Source organism: Convolutriloba macropyga, chromosome 8 (genome assembly GCF_964194025.1).
Source record: "Convolutriloba macropyga chromosome 8, txConMacr16.3, whole genome shotgun sequence".
Taxonomy (NCBI): Eukaryota; Metazoa; Xenacoelomorpha; order Acoela; family Convolutidae; genus Convolutriloba; species Convolutriloba macropyga.
In genome coordinates this window covers 41,538,772-41,559,831 of record NC_134475.1, presented here as the reverse complement: position 1 = coordinate 41,559,831, position 21,060 = coordinate 41,538,772, and the positions used below count along the sequence as shown (strand labels likewise).

The window sequence follows — 21,060 nt, the reverse complement described above, 5'->3', positions numbered from 1 at the left end:
TGGAGGCTAAAATTTTGCATTAGGAATCAAACCTTATTTTTAACATATTTTTTGAGCTGCAGAATCCGAAAGAAAGAGTTTCGAATGATTTTTTTGTTCTGTTTTACTGACTAGTTGTTGTTGTTATGAGGAATTCTCATGAAAAGATTAAGTTTGGTATTTTATGGAACACAGAATAAGCAGTAAGGTTGCCCGATTAGCAACTGCAAACAGGTCAATTTGTTAGAAGTGGTGATATGATGGATAGTTAGAGAAAGATAAATGTTATGCTTGTTGCGTTTGGAACACCTGGCAAATCTTGCCACTCACGATACTTATACTGCATTGATAAGATTGGTCCCGTCCCTAGGCGCCTGGGAACATACACGGACAAAACCAAACTTGCTCCCCTTTTCTGGTGTAAAGTTTTGCTCATTTCGGCGCTGGGGTCCTGTGGCTGTGATCTCTTAGATGAGCAAAGCATTGAACCGTTCTGGTGGTTACTTTTGAACATTCATTTGCAGAAATCGCATGATAGTTTTGACATTTCTGGTCAGCATAAAGGTTGTTTTGGTTGCTTTGTTGCTTTTTTATCCTTGATTTGATCTTTTTTAAATTAGTTTTCAAAGAAAGAATTAATTCTCAATCATCCATGTTTTTGATGCATTGAAACTTTGTAAATTTGATGGTTTGAGCAATTAATTGATCGACTTTGCATGTTGTCTGCTTTCAACATGGTCCCATAATTTCTCTACCTTTAATGTTAGATCACTCGCAAGTATTCTGACCTCTTCCTCTTATACATTGTACTCACTATTCACTGTACTGCTTTGGAGGAGGAAATATTTTTGTGGCAATAAAAGCAGGCAGGGAAATAGCCAGTGAGGTTGTTTTGGCATTTAGCTATCCTCTTCCCTCTCTCTCTCTCGCTCTCTCTCTCTCACACACACACACACACACTCTCTCTCTCTCTCTCTCTCTCTCTCTCTCTCTCTTTCTCGCTCCTTGTATGTACTGTTTTTGAGCACGCCTGTTATTTCTCCATTATAAGATGTATATATATGGATGAGCAGGCAAGTAATTCTACTTGAAAATGAAGGAAATGCTGCATGTGTGACGTAACATGCGTCTAAACGGAGTGATATGATTGGCTGATGAAACATCCGCATGTGAATAAAAATGAAGAACGTCTTTTCCCTTCGCTATCTCTCTAGCTACTATCTAGGCTACGCTGAATTAGGCAGGAGGGGAAAATAAAGCAATGGAAGCATATAGTTACGCTGGTTAGGTATTTTGTTACTCTTTTTTTTCTCCCTTTCCTACTTCTGTTCTATTCAGAAATAAGCCTTAGGGCTTTCTTGTTATTACTTAATACAGATCTGGCTAACTAACTATCCCGTAGTGGAAACAATCAGTCGGACGGTCTGGTGTACCTGTCCTATCCCCCTCCCTTCTTTTGTTTACTCCTGAAATTGTAGACTAGCTCACAGAATGTTTCTCTGTTCGTTCAGTTCGCTCCACTCCAATTTGGATCCGCGTTAATAAAAGAGGCATAAATAATAGACCTTAAAGTATAATATATGATGAAGAACGATGCATAAGCATTTATACTGCTCAACGTGTGCTTCACTCTATGTTTTTGGAGGGGGTCTTGTATACTGCTGTAGCAGTGGTGTTGGTGGTGGTAGTATTCGGAGTACAGGTAATTGACATTGGTTGTATTTGGAGTGTTTGGAGGAATATTCAACGCTGATCACTGTATATTTCTACAACTATGTTGCACGTGAATGTGTTTGTGTGTGGATATGGAAAATTGGACTTGTTTATTTGGGAATAAAACGTTGCATTCGACAGGGAAGCATAGATAATAGCTTGTATTCGAGTTTGGTACGGCGGCAGTACTAGTGGAGCATTATTGCCATAAGTAGCTTTAGTGTTAGTAGTAGCATTGGAATTATTAACAGTGGTAGTAGTAGTAGTAGTAGTAGTAAAAGTAGTAGTGATGGTATTAGAGGTGGAAGAGATGTTTGCTGTTTGGTCGAACAATCAGTCGAATGAAAATGAGATTGTGGGCGCATGACTGGCATAGTTGTGGTTGTGGTTGTGGTCATAATAGTGGTAGTGGTGGCCATGGTTCTTCTTTTCATTTTTTCCTAAGCAGCTTAAAAAACAATCTCCCTGTCTCCTTTCTCGTATATATGTTGTGTTTTCTTGCTCCATCACTTAGTAATAAAAATGTATATGATATGATGCCGAAGCTGGTTTTTCATTTTTTTTAGCTGTGTGCATTATTCCGCACACGGAGCTTGATCTATTTCCTCGGCTAACAAAAGCAATTTTTCAGTTTCTAGCGCCTTTTGTATCTTAGTTCTCTTACTCCGCACTTTATCTGAGTTTTTTGTCATAACTTTGTGCTTGTGCAAAGTGGAATGTAATCAGACTTGTATGTTTGTCTGCATGAATGTATATGTGGGAATTTTTCATTGCTCGTAATTATAGAGCTGAAGTAGGGCGTGTGGCTGGGAAGTGGGGGGAGAGGGGAGTTTTAAGTGAGGCGGTAATTTGAGGATACGCTATCAAGCATTTTCCTTCATTCGTTCTATCTTTTTTCCCTCTTGCGTGTGTATGTGAGTAGAGATTTGTGCGTGTGTGTGTGTGTGTGTTTACTTCCTGAATAGCACTTTGTCTGGTGTTACCTGTGCTACTCAACTAGTCTTCCCTTCCCATTTCATTTCTTCACTACTGTTCCCTTTTCTCATTACATTATTCTCACTCAATACACACGAACAACTTGCTATTTGGCCGAAAATCCAGCAACGCTATTGCCCACTATAGCCCATTGTATCGTATCATATCGCTTTACCTCAAAGTTATCCATCTCAGCTATGTATCTTTTTTGTAATTCATTTATAGGAAAAGTAGAAATGCTCTCAATTGCAGTTATTTTTAGCTTCTAAATGCAAAAACCTGAGATCCCATGTCGACTTTGATCCGCTGTGATCGACTCCATAGAATTGCCTAATTCAATGCAAAATGAATTCGCTCCTTTTCATTTCATGTTCATGCGCAAATTTCTTCGCTACCTTTTCGACTTGGAAACAGTTTTGTTTTTCGCTATTACAAGCGAAGCTGCTCGGAGGATGTGGTTATTGCGTGCTATATATTGTGATTCAAGATTAAATGTATTATTCATAAATGCACCTTAATCTGTTTATGCCTCCGCTTTGCTTACCTGAGCAACCATTATTCTTTTCTTTTGCTCTGTTTCTGCTTCCTTTCAACTATCACTTCTTACAGCATTGCTCTACTACCTCGCCAATTTTATTCAAACTTACAGCTTAGTATTAAACCTTTTTTTCTTAACAAAACTAATCACGTGAACAGAATTTGAGGCATTGTTCCCGTTTATTACTTCATTAAATTGATTCGATTTTCAGCAGAATGGTTCATGCATTTCCCGGCTTAAAAGCCTGCCTTATGTTAGAAATAAATGTTCCGTGAGATTTCGCTCTGCTTGTAATTTATTGACCGGTTGTTTGATTTGTCTTTTGACTCTCTTCTCTTAAGGAGATCTGATCGAAATTACATTTTCTGTACGCAAATAGAAATGTTGAGCAAATAAAAATATTGTTTGGGAATTAGATCTTCCATTTTGTAGGTTGAAGTGTTCAATCGTACTCACAGCACTGTCGTAAATTCTAAATGTTTACTATACAGGAACAACTGGCGTTACCTAGTTTCGTTGCGAATACTTACCTTACGGCAAAAAGTCTTCATTTCTTTTTTATTTCGGAACATTTGCCAGTGTCATTCTTTTTTTTTGTCGATGCTGTCAGTTGATCAGTATCCAGTATCTAAAATCATTGTTAGTTTCGGTTCTCAAATTTTATGCACTTTGCTTATTTCGAGCAATTAGTCTCACTCGAGATTTGTAACATGCTTTTTCATACGCAAAAGGCGAGTGCTTACTTAGATGGTTAACAATAATTGATGCCAAACGAAATTTGTGGCTATTATTTCGTTTCAATCCATCTTGCAAATAGTTGTTTATGCAATTATCGACACTATTTGACTTATCGTTGAAAGAAACTGGATAACTTGTTAAGGCCAGAGGATAATATAAATTCATCATAGAAAGCGCTTTTTTGAATTGGGTAGCAGTATTCTGCATTTTTGGAGCACCTTTTCGTTTTCGGCTTCTTTTTAGATTTCTCTTTACTTGGTAGTATTTACATGTCAGCGTCGGTTTGTCTTGTTGTTTATATTAAAAAAAACGTTTTGCGTTAACAGATATTAAAATAGAAAGGTTTTGAAAATAGCGTTGTTTGACTTTCTCTTTTTTTGTCTTCTATTGAGAAGGTCAAAAAACACTATTCTTTTAAGGTTGGATTTTCATATCTGTTAACGCAAAACGTATTTTTCAAAAATCAACAATAAACAAAGCGATGATGACATGTAAATACTACCAAGTAAAGAAGAAATCTAAAAAGAAGCCGAAAACGGAAGGGGGTTCCAAAAATGCAGAATGCTGCTACCCATATTTAAAAATGCTCTTTCTCTCATGATTTCATATTATGCTCTGGCCTTAACGACTTATGCCGTTTCTTCAGGATTTTGGTTACGTTTCCTATATTAACTAGGCTCGGTAATGTTCCGACCTCGCTAATTTACGTTCTTGGCTTCAATAGCTACAAGTCAGGCAGAGATAGGAAAGCGTCTGAATAATATAGGGTAGATCATTCTTTGTAATTTAGAACTTGAGGAATTCTCAATTTAAAATGGACATAAATATCAATTCGGTTACGACCAGTCTGGTTATTCTTTCATTCGCTAGAATGAGCAAAAATTGAACTGAGTAAAACTTTTCTAATTTAGTAGAAGAATTCAACATTCATACAATTTCTGACGCAGAAAAGCAACAATTTGTTCAGTTGAAGATATAACTATTGTTCAATTTTTAAACCAAACTTCAAACACTAAGAAAAAGACAAAATTTGAAAATGCATTTGTTTACAATTCTACGCAACGAAACCTAAACAGGAAAGTTGTAACAAAAAAATTTTGCGAAAAGTTTTATTTGACAGCAGCTCAGCTACAGCCAGATCCTGAGAATCTTATTTGTTCTGGATTGCGATGGCGTGGTGGAATTAGCTTGTACACAAAGCCACTCGTTTGTCTAATTTAGATGGTCCTCATAAAGCAGAGCGTTTCGGAATTATATGCAAATAAATGAATGTAGGGTTTGTATAAAAATTAGAATTTGAAACGAAGAACAATAATTTAAGAGAGCATTAAATGAGTTTTTGTTTATCTCATTGCAAATGTTTTTAGAAATTCCATCGGTCGTTCTGAGAAACCTGCAGACTCCCATCTTAGAGGAGCTAAAATGTAATCTGAAAAGTTCATTAATAGTCGCCTTCATCTTCTTAGCGAGATGTTATAACGGCCCTACTTTTATTACGATTCGACAAGAATTGGTGGAGCGTCTTTTTTATCGGCAATTTGTTTGTTAGGGTGTATTTTAAACAGGACGTGAAATGCGTGAAAACAAAGTGTTTGAGTCAATTTGCTGAAGAGCAGAGAGAAGAGAAACGTGCGGCTCTTTTGATCCCGCGCGGCTTTTTCAAAGCGGTTTTAAGTTTTAACTCCGTTTCCTTCAATCAAAATCGTTTCTCTTAATTATCCAAAACTAACTATACTGCGTGTGGAAGCATTTTAACCATCAGAATCAAAAATTACACTTTTAGATTCAGTTTTCAACCATCTTTACCATTTTGCCTTTTTTTAAGCTTTTTTGTAGCAGTTTTTGTATTTTCTTTTTTTATAGCATTTGAGGAGTTTTGTAGTTGAAATTAGATTAGTTCTTCTAGCAGCTTTGGTTGTCATGTTTGAACCGATTGATATCAATTTTCAGGTGTTTTTGTTATAGGAAATTGAGTAAATTTGGGAAACTGATTGAGTAAATTGTTTCCGACTTTGTATTTTCTTAAGTTTTTGCCTATTTCTTCTGAATTTTTGCTTGTCGCTCTATTTTTTTCTTGATCAATTCTTAAATAGGAGATTTTGTGTGGCTGTTGCTAGTATGAAGTGACACTCGAAAGCTAGACACGTCATTGTTCTCTGAAATAAATTATACAAATTTCATTTTTTTTCAGATTTCTATTTGCTTTTTTTAAATTGTCGTTTAATACTTTGCTGAGTATCAGAAGTTGTATTTTTCTTTGTAACAATGGTTGTTAAGAGCCTTGAAAATCAGACTGGGAACTTTTCACAGAAACAATTTTGAAAATTATTTTGGGTCTTTTTAGCATCTTGTAGTGAATAACATTTTGTAATGAATTTTTTCTTTTTGAGAATTTTATCAAGACTTTTCTTCATCTTACTCGGTTTCTTTTCAAAATAACTTTTTTAGATTATCTGACAATATTATTTTGTTGCAAACTAACGGTTTTACAAGTTATTTTTTACCAAGATCTAGTTTTATGGAAGAGTAACTGTTTTTATCAGATGCCGTATCAGTTTTTGTCAGTTACTTTTCTCGTGTTATCTTTCGTGTTTTCATTTCAATATTTAGTACAATTATGTAGGAGGTGAATTAGGTCTGTGAGATTGCAAGGGTTTGGATTAATTTGGTGCGCTATTTCACAATTTTTCCGATGACTTCCAGCTTTCGAAACGGGTAACGCTCGCCGGGCCTTCAGGCTCTCAGTTATCTTTAAAAGTCTTTTTGTGCTCAATGTAATGAAATTGCTGGAACGTCTGAATTGAATTTTAAAAGGTAACTTCGAATTTTAAAAAGGAATTACAACTTCGGCCTTGAAGACATTGAAGTGGAAGCATCAAAAGTAGTATTGAATCTTCTGTATTTTTTTTGTTATTTTGTAGTTTTGTTTTTGCCTGCTTCTGCCCATTTATCAAGCATTTTATCTTCCTTTCTAATTTTTTTGCCTTGCCAGCTGAAATTTTTGATTAAAAACCATGGTGTTCAACACAATTATCCTAAAAGTGTTTGCATGGTGAATGCCGATATTGTTTCAAGTTGTGACACTATGTTTGTCTTTTTGATTCCTAATGCTTATTTATTCTGCTGGTCAGATTGGATGATTCGTTTTTCATTCAGTTCTTTGGGTTGCCTTTCAGGACGTCCTGCTATGTTTTTCACTTCGTCGAATAAAAGTTTATTTCGCTTTGCCTTAGCTCACCGCTTGTTCAACATTTTGTGTGACTTTATGAGTTCACTGGGCTGGTTACATTCTTCTCTGATGCTGTTCAAAGTGCGTTTTAACAGCAGTCGCTCAGCCAAGCAATCTAAAATGAACAATTTTAATACCTAAAGCGAAATCAAAAGTAGAAACCGATCAACACAATTTTAGATGCCCGCTACTTGAGCTTTGTTCTTAGAAGTCTTAGTTACCATCTCTAATGCTTATTGGTGTTGATACTAGCCCCTGTAATCCCTCATTATGGAGGGGAGATTGTCGAAATACGGAATGACATCAAAATAGTTTGTACTTTAGAATATATATTAAAAATTAATTTTTCAATTTTTTCTGTCCTTTCAATGGCAATCGGGGTTATGGGAATCCATGGCATGCTTTTTCCCGGCAATCCACGGGCTATGTTTTTGTTTAGAAATCCGATTTGTGTAATTTTCGTCTATGATCAATTTAGGCTACAGGGTTTCATGAGATTTAGACTGACATTAACGGTTCATTGATATTGTATTAAAACTTAAAATTAATATTTCGAAACTGATTTATTGTGAAACAATTGATGTTATGCTTGGTTTGGTTTGAGACCATCGGCATCAATAATTTAGATTTGTCAGTGTTGTCTCCCCTTTTCAGATAAATTTGCTCTTGCTATCACGCAATACGACAGTGCAATACCCTAGTGCAGCAGAAACAGTAACCTACTTCATTTAAACAGCGCCTTTGAAACAACTGATATATACACATATTGGTTCTTTGTCTTTTCGCATTCGATCATTAAGCGATAATTGTGTGCTTGAAGATACAAACTATCTGTTTCCTCTGTCAATTGCATTTGTGTCGCTATTCTCTTCTACTGTCTAATTTCTGAAACACAATGGCTGATCAACTCACAGAAGAACAAATCGCTGAATTCAAAGAAGCTTTCTCCCTTTTTGACAAGGTTAATTCCCAATTTTTTGGGTCTTTACCATTATAGCCCACCGTGGAACTATAGGTCCAATTTATTACGGCAATGAGGAGGTGATATACGTTCTATGCCCACTAGGCTGGGGACAGTGGGCCACAATGGGAAAGGCGCAAGTTTAGTTCCTTCTGGAACTCCTGTTCGGAGATCTTGTTTTTGTTCATTAAGAATGTATAATTTAAGAGTATAAATTGAGGAATTCGACCCTGTGCTGTAGTGTGTGGCCACAGCTTATCATGACCAAAGAAATAAAATAGTCAAAACATGAAAATTTCACGAATAAGAGCCCAAGTTTGGTGTAGCTCAAAATTTCTTTTTGATGTGCGCGTTACAGCTATATCTTAAGCTTGTAGCTAGAAATAATGTCTCGTAGGAGGGGGGAGGTATTCACCTAATATTGGGTATCGAAAAGAAGTGGTAAAATGATTTTTTAAAGGTTTTTGGAAAATGGCACTTCTGAGTGCTCTGTTGCCACTAAGTGTGAAGTGTGTTTTTGTGGTGGGTTATAGGACGGAGATGGAACCATCACTACCAAGGAGTTGGGTACTGTAATGAGGTCCCTGGGACAGAACCCAACAGAGGCAGAGTTGCAGGACATGATAAACGAGGTGGACGCTGATGGCAATGGCACCATCGACTTCCCAGAGTTCCTCACAATGATGGCCAGGAAGATGAAGGACACCGACTCAGAGGAGGAGATCCGAGAAGCATTCCGAGTTAGTTCACTGTTCAAAACTGTCTCAAATCCTTGGTTTGTTGTGTATTAAATTTTGCCATTCGAAGCGGCGCCAAGCTCAAGAAAAACGAGAGAGAGGGTCAGAAGAGACGCCAAAGTTTCAGAGTGTAAGAACAATTGGTGTTACGTTATAGCACTCTGTACGTTGACATTAAGAGATTCTAATTCAAATCCAGCTTTGACCAATTTTTACAGTAGTAGCGTTTTTACAACAATTGTTACCAACCTGGAAAAGGCGCAGTATAAACGTTTAAAGGGACAATGAAATTTCAAAGTGCTATTCGAGTATATAGATAGTGCATGGAGCAATTGTGGTCTGTATATGCTGTCAGATCTTCCTTTCAATTTAGTTTGGGTGTTAGAGTTGTGATATGCCTCAGACATTTTGGACGCGATTGAGCTTGCATTTTATGTATGACAATTTTGTGATGCTCATGTGAATTGTTTTTTCCCTCTGGTGGAATATTGTTGCTTAATTTCTGATCAGCTGATTGATATTTCGAATTGTTTACCATGCATTCGGCTTTGAACTTTGAATTGTTCTTTTTAAACCAGAAAGCACCATTAGTAACGAAATTTTGAATAAGAAGTCCAAGTCGAGCTGTCTTAAAGGCACGTGCTTCGTTACAATGATCGAAAATTAACTAGCAACATAACAGCTTAGTTTGTTACTTGTTGTTACCATCCGCAAAGCAATAGCTGAGGCTAATCGTGCTTTGCCTTCTCTTGGTTTTTTAATAGCCGCCCTCAGCCTCTCAATGACTATTATTTAGGCGCTCTCCTTTTGAAATTCGCTTTACCTTTTGATCATGTTTTTCGTTTTACATAAGCCAAAATTTTCACGTCTGACTTCTGATTTACATCACTCACTGTTTCAACTGAATAGATTTTAATTTTTCACGATTGAATAACGCAGTTGAGTCAATAAGGTCAAGGTCAAAAGAGAAAAATCAACTGAAACTCGATAAACCGAATGAAGCCTGTTCATTAAGTCGAAGTGCATTTGGTTATGAAAGTTTATTAATGCGATTTCTAGCTGACGTTAGTATAATGCTTAATAGCATTCAGTTTAGACGCTGAATTAATTGTAATTTTAGAATCTAACCGAATATGTAGAATTTGCACACAAAATAAGAACACTTTGAAAAATTCGGTCAATTTCTCCTAATTTTTTTTTCTGTTTTAATCCCAATGTGAGTCAAGCGGGTCAACGACGGCTATTTTCCGGCAATTTTTCGGCTATGTTTACGACTTGAAGCGGAGTATTGGTTTTCTTGAGGTTTTTACGACTCGAAGGGGAGTATTGAGATCCTTATAGTTTTTTAGCTGACGGAAGTTTGTTCACGACTTGAAGTTTTTTTATATTTGTTTTTGAGCCTTGACTGTTTAAGAACTTTGACCTCTTTTTTCGAACATTGGACTTTAACAGTAGCTCAGGTACTAATACATAGAAATTAGGAGCTGCTGGTAATTTGGAAATTAGGAGCTGCAAGGTGAAAAGATCACTTAGTTTTTTCATCCCATCCTACGCACCTCCCCCAACCTATACCTACCCCCATACCTACCACCGCACCAAATGTGTTCCCCCCACCACTCACCTACCTACACCCCCCCCCCCCCCCACCCCCCCCCCCCCACCAACACAAATTCATTACTAAAAATTAGTTGTTTCAAACTATATAATCTTTGTATTTCTTTTCATATTTGTGAAATAGGTCGGATTAATTGAGTTTTTATTGCAGTACTCTTTGACTGCTGATTGCACTACCTGCTGTTTTTTTACTGGAAGTACTTTGCTGAAACAGCGTTTTGACCTTAAAGTTAAAGTCAGTAAATATGTTGTGATTTAATCTTCTGAACAAGCTAAGTTTTTTTGATCATGCGCTGTTCAGTGGATGACTTTTAGACTTTGAAAACTGTTTTTGAGAGAATGACGCATATAGATAACCGGTTTGGCCATTTTTTGTCGATTTGGCTCAAGTTTTTGCCTTGTAATTTGTTTTTGAACAATGCTGCATTAATATGTAGCTCTCTGAAATAGATACATCAGTGTTCTTGAGAGCCGAATAATGCAATTCAGGTGCAAAACAGACACGTATTTTTTTGGATCTTTGAAACGAAATTTTTCGTTAAAAAATAAGTATATCTGGCAGCGTCCTCAGCGAACCCAATAATCTTTGTTTTATAGAGTTAAGCATATATAAATCCGATTTTGTTTCATTTTTCAAAGTTTATTTGGCTTTTGTTTGGTTTATTAGCGGAAAATTTTTTCTGTGTACCGGCAGGGATTCAAATTTTGTTTTATGTATAATTGGTTTAGATTTTGGCCTTCTCAATGGAATTCAGTGACACTTTGCTTCATGAACGCATTTTTAACAATGTTTTGTCGAGTTGCAAAATAATTTAGTGTTTCGAATCTTTGGACTGTTTCTACTTTATTAATGAGAAAAGAGATCAGTTATGTTATCCTCTGAGGCATGAATGATAAAAAACATCTCTGTTATTCTACTTCATTTTCCTAGTTGATTTCAAACTTTCGAAATTTATGAAAGTATGTTTTTTTTCATACTTTTTTTGTATATATTAACCTCTAATGACGTCAATTGGAGCCCTCCTGCCCCTTAGTGAATTTACTTATCCCCCCAAGCTGAAACAGGATGCAATTGATTGGAGCTCCTACTAGTCTTTCGAGAGCAGTTGTTCTGACGTTGGTCGTCTATGTTAATAATTTTTAAAGTTTATTTGAAGTGATGATATGGGTCACGCCGAAACAGGGAAAACGCGAGTGGTTTTGCGGCGTTCAACAAATTTTTGCTTTCTCGAATATAATTTTTGTTCACTCGCGGAAATTTGAACTGTTTTTACTCTTTTTTCTTAAAATGGTTTTTCCAATCCATTGAGAGTCCTTTCTAGGTCTATTTTTAGACAATGAATTATCTTTTAATTGCAAGCCAGGACTTGTCCTGCTTTCGTCGTCAATGTTCTGCATTTCGTCGTCAAGATTTTTGTTACGGCCATATGACGTCACAAGCACAAGATCTGCTCTTTGTTCATTCGTGCATTTGCGGCTGTATTGCGTGCGTGATGTCAGTTTTCACTTTTAGCGGAGCGAGTTTTTTCGTTTATTTGAGTGATTTTTTTGTAGTTCTTTTTGAGTGATTTTTCTTTTCGTTCATTCGAGTGATTTTTTTTTCGAAGTTTTTGGCCATACATATCTTAGCTCACTCTCAAAAATGACTTCCTCCTTGACTTTCAAAATGACATTTCCTTACTTGAATTCGAGGAGATAAGGCCAACAAAGTGTGTCACTCTAATTGAGTTATTAGAGAGAAGCTAATAGAAGCAGCAATAAGTTATACGGATTTTTAATCAATATGAAATCTCAACAATTGATAAAAGGAGAGGAAGTTTCTATGTTTCGGTCTTTATTACTTTTTGAAAATTTCAGATCGGGGAAGCTAACGCGGCCATTTTGTGGCAAAATGACAGCTGTGATTGAAATAGTTCTTTTAACGGCATTTTAAGCTCAGTTTAATCGGAGATAATAGTTCTGCTATTACCGAGGAGTCGCGGATTCGATTCTCCAAATTTGTAACATTTTGAGAATACTATGCTGTCATTTTTCAGCTTTCGCTTTGTCGCTGCTTGTGGCAGTCCCAACACAGGGCAAGAAAGTCAATCGGGCGTTATGCCTGCGATCGGGGCTTTCTTCAATTTAAATTTTTGATAGTCACCGTTAGTTACTCAAATGGTTATTATTAATCAATTATTGTAAACGTGTTGGTCTTTTTTAATGCAAATGTTTCGCTTGACCATTTTGCGCTTTTCTTCTAGAACATTCTTTGACCTTTCAAGTGACTTTTGACTTTCATTTTGGGATGTTTTTGGACAACTCAGTTTATTTTCCTGACTGCCTGTTCCTGATACAAAAACTCTTAATACCAGAGCATTATGCTTTGTACTACTTCTTAACTCTCATCGTAAGAAGCAGGATTGAGCTTAATATTGATATTCAATTCAAGAATGACTCGGTCCAAAGTATCATTTTGGACTTCTCGTCGGCAAGCTGTTGGCTATGTTGAAATCTTATTGACTAGTTTTTGGAGTTTTCTTGATTTGGATTCCTTTATCGATTTTTTTAAAAATTGCTCTCTTGTAGCAATTATATTAGTCCTGCGATCTTTTATGCAATTTTTCGCATGAAGGAATTTTAGTCTGACGCTTTGAACTCAAAAACGGCATAAAAAGGTAAAGCCCCGAGGTCACAAGGTCACTGAGCAACTCTCTTAGATATATACTGTTGTCTTAAGTGTACAATTCACCGAAGCTGCTGAGAAGACATAAAATCAACGTGCAACGACAATAAATAGTTCGTTTAGTTGCGTTTTTTAGCACAGACTATTTGCCGAATTTGACTTGATACTTTGAGCCATCTTCTACATAATTCATCTCAAATTAGTTAGAGGGTATAGACATTTACCGCTAAGGACGATAATTTTTTTGATCAGAGAAAGTAACTTACATGGGTATAGAGAGGGTACAGAGATCCATTAGACTAAAAACTTCTGGAAAAATTTTTATACCAACAATATGAGTTACCCAATATCTATTGAAAATTACTATTCAAGCTCTTCGTCGCATATTGGTTGGGCAAAATAATGTTCACGCTGCAGCTATAGATCTGTAGTTTCCTTTCGTCTGTTTTCAACTGCATGTAGATGTATGTATTGTGAGTCATTTTGCAACTGTCTTTTTACTGCGAGTTTGATCCTGTTGCTGCATTTCAACAGACTGCAAACCTTAGAATGGTATTATCAAAAAGCTGTTGAAAACTTAATCAATTTTTGACGAGATTCTCAAGGAAAATGGGAGGCTTCAGACTGTCGAACGTTTAAAAAAGCTTTTGTACAATTTGATAATTCTAAACCAATATCTGGGCATTTAGAAAGCGAAGCTCAACTAGCATATAAGTTCGATAAGGGTTACATGTATTTCAAAACAATTTGAGGAAAATTTTACCGTTTTAGCAGTTAATTAAGAAACGGAGGAGTCAAGTATGTGTTCATGCTCTGGGGAATATATTTATGCTACAACTTGCTGATTCCTAAACTCTATTTTAACAGTTGTTGCTCTATTAAAACATTTAAATTAAAACATTAAAACATTATTAAAAGATTTATTTTATTTAGTTTTTTTTTGTTTTAACTGTAAGCTGAGAGGAGCTATATTGTGGTCTTATATTGTATTGGGGCGCTGTCGTTTGTTTTTGAAAATCCTAGCATTTTTCATTTTTTTAATTTCCAATTAAAATGATAATTCTGGTCACGCCCTAACAGAAAGCGAAAAAGCCAATGGGTTTTCGGAGTGAATTTTGTTCAAACTAATTTTAAAGAAAAATGAGCTAACTTTGGCTGAACAGCTTTGCTTTCTCGCTATTGGTTTTTGGTTGCCAAGCAGCAATTCGACTGTTTTTTTTTTTAAAAATTTTGTTTTAAATTTTGCTGATCGGATTTCCGGAATAGTATTCCCAAACCATAGGGAATTTAAATGGGACTATTTTCCGGCAATCTGCCAGCTGTTGTTCTTTTCAGCTAGAAGCCCACGCTAATTCCTTTCATTCCTAGAATTCAAATTTTGTTCTCGCGCTTACACATTGTTAGGTTGTAGTTATGCCTGCAACTAAAAGAAAACTAGCTATTGACAAACATTATTTGACAAAATTCTTTTGAACTGCAGTTCTTTGGGGAGTGATGTTTTCCATAGAATCAACTGCGGTCAATTGCTGTGAGTAAGTTATTAAATTGGACTTGTTGCTCTTTAGTAAGTAGTGTTTCAATGCCTGATCTGCTTCGACGAACTGATATATCGTGCGTAGCCCTTGTCTAGGGAGGTATTTTAATGGTATTTTGCCTAACTTGAAATTTTTCGCCTTGATTTACTAACTAGCGTTATCACACGTGATATCAGCTTTATATCGATTGACTGAATTTCACAAAGCTCGAATTACAGTTTAGACTCTCCTGCCGAGCTCGTTGTTTTGCTTAGCATGAGGCCATTAGGTTTTTTTTACGTTTCGTGAGTTCCACTGTACAGTGGTGCAGTGAGTTACGTCTTATTTTTAATGCCTTTCGATTAAAAGCTAGTTTAATGTCGTGGACATTTTAGAGTAAGTAGTATTTTGAGGAAGAAATTGCCATTGTAATAGCTATTGTTTAGACAGATAACAACTTTAACAACTTTTATTCCTATCAACAACAATCATTTGCACCGACACCAGCATCCTGTATTGGGACCAGTCAAAACCGAACTAGCGAGTTAACTTGGCAAGCATCGTTTCAAGTTATACCTCAAGAACAAAAAGTCATTTTGCTACTACACAATATGCAAAAGATGTTTGTTTCAAATGCGAAATGGGAATACGCAAATCAACGGGAATACGAAAGAGACAATGAGGTAACTCCACGTTCCAAAGAGGACCAGAAAACTTTCAATGCCACAAATCTCAAAAGTCCATGGAACAAGCATCTCTTTCAACTCATCTTGAACCAAATTTTGATAGCTACTTAGATAATTTCGAAAATGAGCTTTGTAGAGGGAGAATATTGATCATGTTTTCATGTACAGACACTAGCTATTATGGTTCAGGCTTCGCTCTGATGATTTTTTATTACTTATGAAATCAAAAAAAAATTTGCACCTGCAGACTTCAAGGACAAAACTTCCTAATGAGAATCAGTTAAAAATCTCGGCATATTACATCGAATTCTCAGGACTCTATATGGCCCTCTTCTCTTACTCAAATAGAGGTAAAGAAAATCCAGTTATAGTCTCTACTGATAACAGAAGGTTGACATAGTGTTCCCATTCTAAAATAACTCATCCTTCACTTTGGAATGATTTAGACTTTTTTCATATAACCGTGTAATTTCACACACATACCCGGCAGAGCAAATTATGCCGCTGATTTTTGTCCATTGTCAGACTGACCCTAGTCAAACAATCCAGCTCATTAGTGGATCGCCAGCCAGTGAAGCAAATTGAAATAGAAATGATTGCAAAATCACCTGATGTCTCGTTGACTGTTTAAATTTTGGAAAGTCTCTTTAAATCAATTTCTTCAGAAATCGAGCAAAATGTCTGAGCTCATACAGAAAGCAGTCTTCGATGAACTTCTTGTGCAAATACAACAAGAGCCAACTAAAACAAATACCGAACCACGACATCTGACCAACTAAATGACCTTTTGGAAAAATTTAACGCATTAGATCTCAAAATGGAACAAACAAAAGATGTTATGAAATGAGTTTTTCTGTGGAAAGTTGAAGAAAATTGATGATCTGCAATATGCTTCCTTTGCTCTTTAAAAAGTGCAAAGAACAATTTGATTGCTTAGTGGACAATTTTTCGATCACAGTTGGAACGTAAGATAACTACAGTATTGTCTACCAAAGCATCGTTGGAAGGATGTATATCGCTTGATTAGGCGCCTACAGCCGGCCATGTTAGAATTAATAAAACGGTGCAACCGAGGCAGATAACTTTTTTGCCGAAAGTGCGAGCAGGACGTTGACAAACGCCAAAATAAAAACTAATGAAGAGCTCGGGAAAATTGCTCAACCTCTGGCAATAGGTATGTCTAATTTGAAACCATGATTTCAATCTGAGTTGCAAGAATATATTCCATTGAAACTATCACTATCACCAACCATTTTTGTTTTGGTTCTACACTTGGTCCTTCACATTGCCTTTATCTGGGTATACCATAGATTTTTCATCATACGAAAATACCTGCATTCCTTCCTCAAACCAAATAATGTTCGCCAGTGTATAGCCTAGTCTGAGGACACGAGTGAAATTGTTTCTCTTTATCCTTTTATGGTGTGAACAATACGAAATTTTCCATTTTGAGGACAATCAGATCAAAATGTATGAACCAGCCTTGCCTCCCCCATTAGCGTTTATTTACATCTATCTAAAGCCAGTGCGTTACATTCACGCTCATCCGTTGATCCTGTTTATGATCCTAAGCAATGTTCTCCAATGTACAGTGCAGTATAAGTTTTTAAGCATTTTCGACAGCAGTTTATCAACAGACCACTCCAACAACATGCTCATGCACGAAGACTACCCTTATTCACTTTCCTTTCATATACCAAAACAGACGTCGAGAATGAATTTTTTAACTTTGAACAGTATTTGTCTATTAAAAATCTACCTGAGGAGGAGAGAGTGATTTTCTACCGAAAATATCGAATTCTGTAACTTTGTAAGCATGATTTTTATGGTTATTTAGAACATTCTTAAGTAAATATCAGCAAGCCCTATCTTGTTTACCTCAGATTTGAGAGCCAAGCTAATATACCCTATAGATCAGTTGAAGCGCTTTTTAAAAATCTTTTTGTCACTTGGTTACCTCTTATTTTTCTTGATGAATTAAATAATTCTGACAGAATCTTTTTCTTTTTAGACAAAAAAATAGTGGACTACGTTCTCAAAACGTCTTCAAACTCGCATCTGAAGAAAACAAACTGCTTCGCTATCCTTCTTCGTCTGGTAGAAATCCTGAATACTTGCTAGACATAAACGAAAGCACACTAGGCAGAAAATCAAGCAATGATTTTGATTAAAATCATGGAAAGCCAGCTAACTTCTTAGATTGAAATTGTTATTTTTAATAGCCTCCGTCAGCCTCTCAACGGCTGTTATTTAGGCGCTCACGTTTTTCTAAAATTCACTTTACCTTTTGATCACGTTTTTCGTTTTACACAAGTCACGATTTTCACGTTTGACTTCTGACTTACGTCACTCACTGTTTCAACTGCATGGAGTTTAAGTTCTTTCCTTGCATTGAATTACGCAAGGTGTTGAATACTGTCAAAGTCAAAAGAGAAAAATCAAAATGGACCGGATAATCCGATAAAGACCGGTCATTAAGTCGTTGAGAGTTAGGTTATCAAAGTTATCAAGTAATCAAAGTTCATTAAAGTGTTTGCTAGCTGACATTGGTATTAAGCTTATTAGCTTTCAGTTTAGAAGCTGAAGTAAGTATAGGTTTAGATTCTAACTGAAACTGCACACTGAATTAGAACAATTTTTGAAACTTAAGAAAAAATTTTGTCAATTTCAATCTTCTTTTTCAGTTTCAATCGCGATGTGCGTCTAGCGTCAACGGCGGCTATTTTCCGGCAATCTGGCGGCTATGTTTTTAATTGACACTGTGTTTGAGTTGTTTTTGATAAAGGACATGCGATAATTTTGAACATATTCTTTCCTGTCTTATGTCCAAGGTTTTTTGCCTGTTTCGTCATATTTAAAGCTTCTCTCTGTAGTCGTTCACAATTCTTAATGGAGAGCTCTTCTATAGATTTTGCTACTATGAGAAAAGAGACATAGCGACACTTGAAAAGCTAGATTTAGCACTTCTCACTGACATAGATTTTTTGTCATGGTTTCAATAAAATTAAAATATCAGCTAAGAAAGATGAAAATTATATTACTTATTGATATAGGATATACAGAAAGATTAGATATGTGTAAGTTCTTTCCTCCACTTACTTCAGACGCAATAATTAAATCTTTAAGCCATGCTGATTGTTTAACACTAAATAAGTATGGTATTGAAAGAAGAAAAGGTATATTATGTTTTTAATTGACACTGTTTTTGAGTTGTTTTTGATAAAGGACATTTGATAATTTTGAACATTCTTTCCTGTCTTTTGTCCAAGGTTTTTTGCCTGTTACGTCATATTAGGTTATCAAGTTATCAAGTTCATTAAAGTGTTTGCTAGCTGACATTGGTATTAAGCTTATTAGCTTTCAGTTTAGAAGCTGAGTTAAGTATAGTTTTAGAATTAACTGAAAATGCATGCCAAATTAGAACAGTTTTTGACACCTAAAAAAACCAGAGAAAATCGGTCAATTTGTCTGTTTTTTTTTCTTTTTTTTTGTTTCAATTCCGATGTGCATCAAGCGCGTCAACGGCGGATATTTTCCGGCAATCTGCCGGCTATATCTATTATATCAGACAATTTCTTGCTACAGCAAACCTATTATATGAGTATGATTATGTACTGATTTATCAACCAGCTCTTGTAGTTCAAAGAAGGATATAATCATTGCAGATATGCTTCTTGTTTAAACCGATCTTCTATTTAGAACTTATGTGAGAGAACATAACCGATGCTCCTTGTTGTTCCACATAAGCATATTTAACCTCGATGCTTGGAATTTTATTTTATTCGGTCTTTTCTATTAGCTGATACCTCGAAAGTTGATTTTATTCTAATATTAGTCTCTTTAAATTGGGTTAGTAATCATGGCTTCCATAACAAAAATTAGGCTTCCATAGCCCAAAATTTTTTTTGCGTTAATTTATCTTGCCTCAGGAACTGAAGTTCCTCCTTAATTGCTTTCGAAGTTTGAATCAATTACTGTAAGCGGTTCGGTCTTTGGTTGACCGTTTTTGCGTTTTTTTTTCTGGAACATTCTGTGCTTTGCTTGAGTTCTTCATTTTTGAGTATCTAATTTGTTCTCATTCTGAAATAAAACTTGTTCCTAAAATAGAAGCGATTGTGAGCGATGGAGTAGCAAAGCCGTTAAAGCTTAGTTGTTAAGAAATCAGACTGCCATCCTGAAAGTCGCGGATTTGAACCCTCTGTGTTTGGATTTCTTGTACCCATAAAAAAATTTTAAGCTACATTCATTCTAAATTAAATCTCTATCTCCGGCAGCCTGTTGTTCGAGAGGAAGTTCATCCGACGTTAGTCGGTATATGTTTTTTTTTTGTTGTTCGGTGTTAAATTTGTTATTTTTTGAATTCAGGTGTTCGATAAAGACGGCAATGGTTTCATCTCAGCAGCAGAGTTGCGACACGTGATGACTAACCTAGGAGAGAAGTTAACAGACGAAGAGGTCGACGAGATGATCCGAGAAGCCGACATTGATGGAGATGGACAGATCAACTACGAGGAATTCGTATCCATGATGACCTCAAAGTAGATTATTACTTAACACAACAACAAAACAAACATTCACAATGACGACACTCATTCTCAGCCATTATTATGCCTCATATTATTGCGCAATCCTCAGTTGTTGCGTAATCGTGGAAATGAGATTACGTTGTGATAATAGAAAGGTGATTTGTGTTGTCATGGAAGTAAGCAAACAACCTCTCCTGTCTAGCTCGTAATGATAATTTTGCAAAACTAGTGTCGTTGTCAAGATGTGTTTAGAAGACAGCAGCAGAAACAGTCAAACATACCTATCTACCTACTAAATAATCATGTCACCGAAATCGTTTGCATTTAATTTTACAGAAACACCTTTGTTGCTACTATACAATGTATTTAATACTTACCTTTTTGATGTGCATACAACGTTTTGCATTGTTTCTAGTCCGCGGTTAATAAACTTCACGAGTGAAACAACTAAGACAAACAATAGATTAAATCTCTCTCTTCATTGTACTGATAATCATCGTTTCGAAGCATGTTTTCATTGTGAGTTGAAAGATGTCGCTGAACGTTTTTGCCTCTGGACATGACCTCATGACGCCAATATATAACATGCACAAGCCCGTTTTCACTGCTTTCAACCAAACCAATTAAAAGTGCCAGTTCATAACAGGACTATTATGCCCAAAAGGCTTTTCGTTAAACTCGAATTAGTCTTTTCCTCAAAATGGACAATACTTTATGATGAGGAACGAAAAGTTTTTTGTTAAGAATTGACCCATAATCAAGTTAGGTGACATTCCAGTTTCACATATTTGCTATTTATTTTGACGACCACCATTTTCCAATGACCATCTTTCTAAATTTTGTTAATTTATTCGAAAGCATGTCATTAAGAATCCTAATTAATATCTATGCGGTTTCTAAATTGAGATTTTTAATCACCTCTCGTTTCTAATAGGTACTTAAAGTTGAAGTGAGTTATTGAGAAGTTTTGAAAGGCGACTGATCTGGTGATACTCGCACAATTCCCGCAGCTGGTCTTTTGGCTACCATACATTTTAGCCGGCGGATGATCAACAGGAAGGCACTGAATCTCAAGCATCCATAATGAATATAACTAAGGAGAAATAAGCGAGGAAAGTTATGCGGACAATCGCGAACCGCTGGCCATGGCTTTGCCTGTTATTCCATGGGATGTTATCCGGAAAC

At 36.0% G+C, this 21,060-nt stretch overlaps 1 protein-coding gene across 1 annotated transcript; it reads left to right on the top strand.

Moving 5' to 3' along the window:
* Positions 1-7,826: 7,826 nt before the first annotated feature.
* Positions 7,827-20,792, top strand: LOC142344734 (calmodulin). The gene is made up of 3 exons (XM_075396625.1): positions 7,827-8,133; positions 8,667-8,873; positions 19,715-20,792. Exons 1-3 carry the CDS (start codon positions 8,068-8,070, stop codon positions 19,889-19,891), a joined length of 450 nt encoding a protein of 149 aa, XP_075252740.1. The 5' UTR covers positions 7,827-8,067; the 3' UTR covers positions 19,892-20,792.
* The last annotated feature ends 268 nt before the right edge of the window (positions 20,793-21,060 follow it).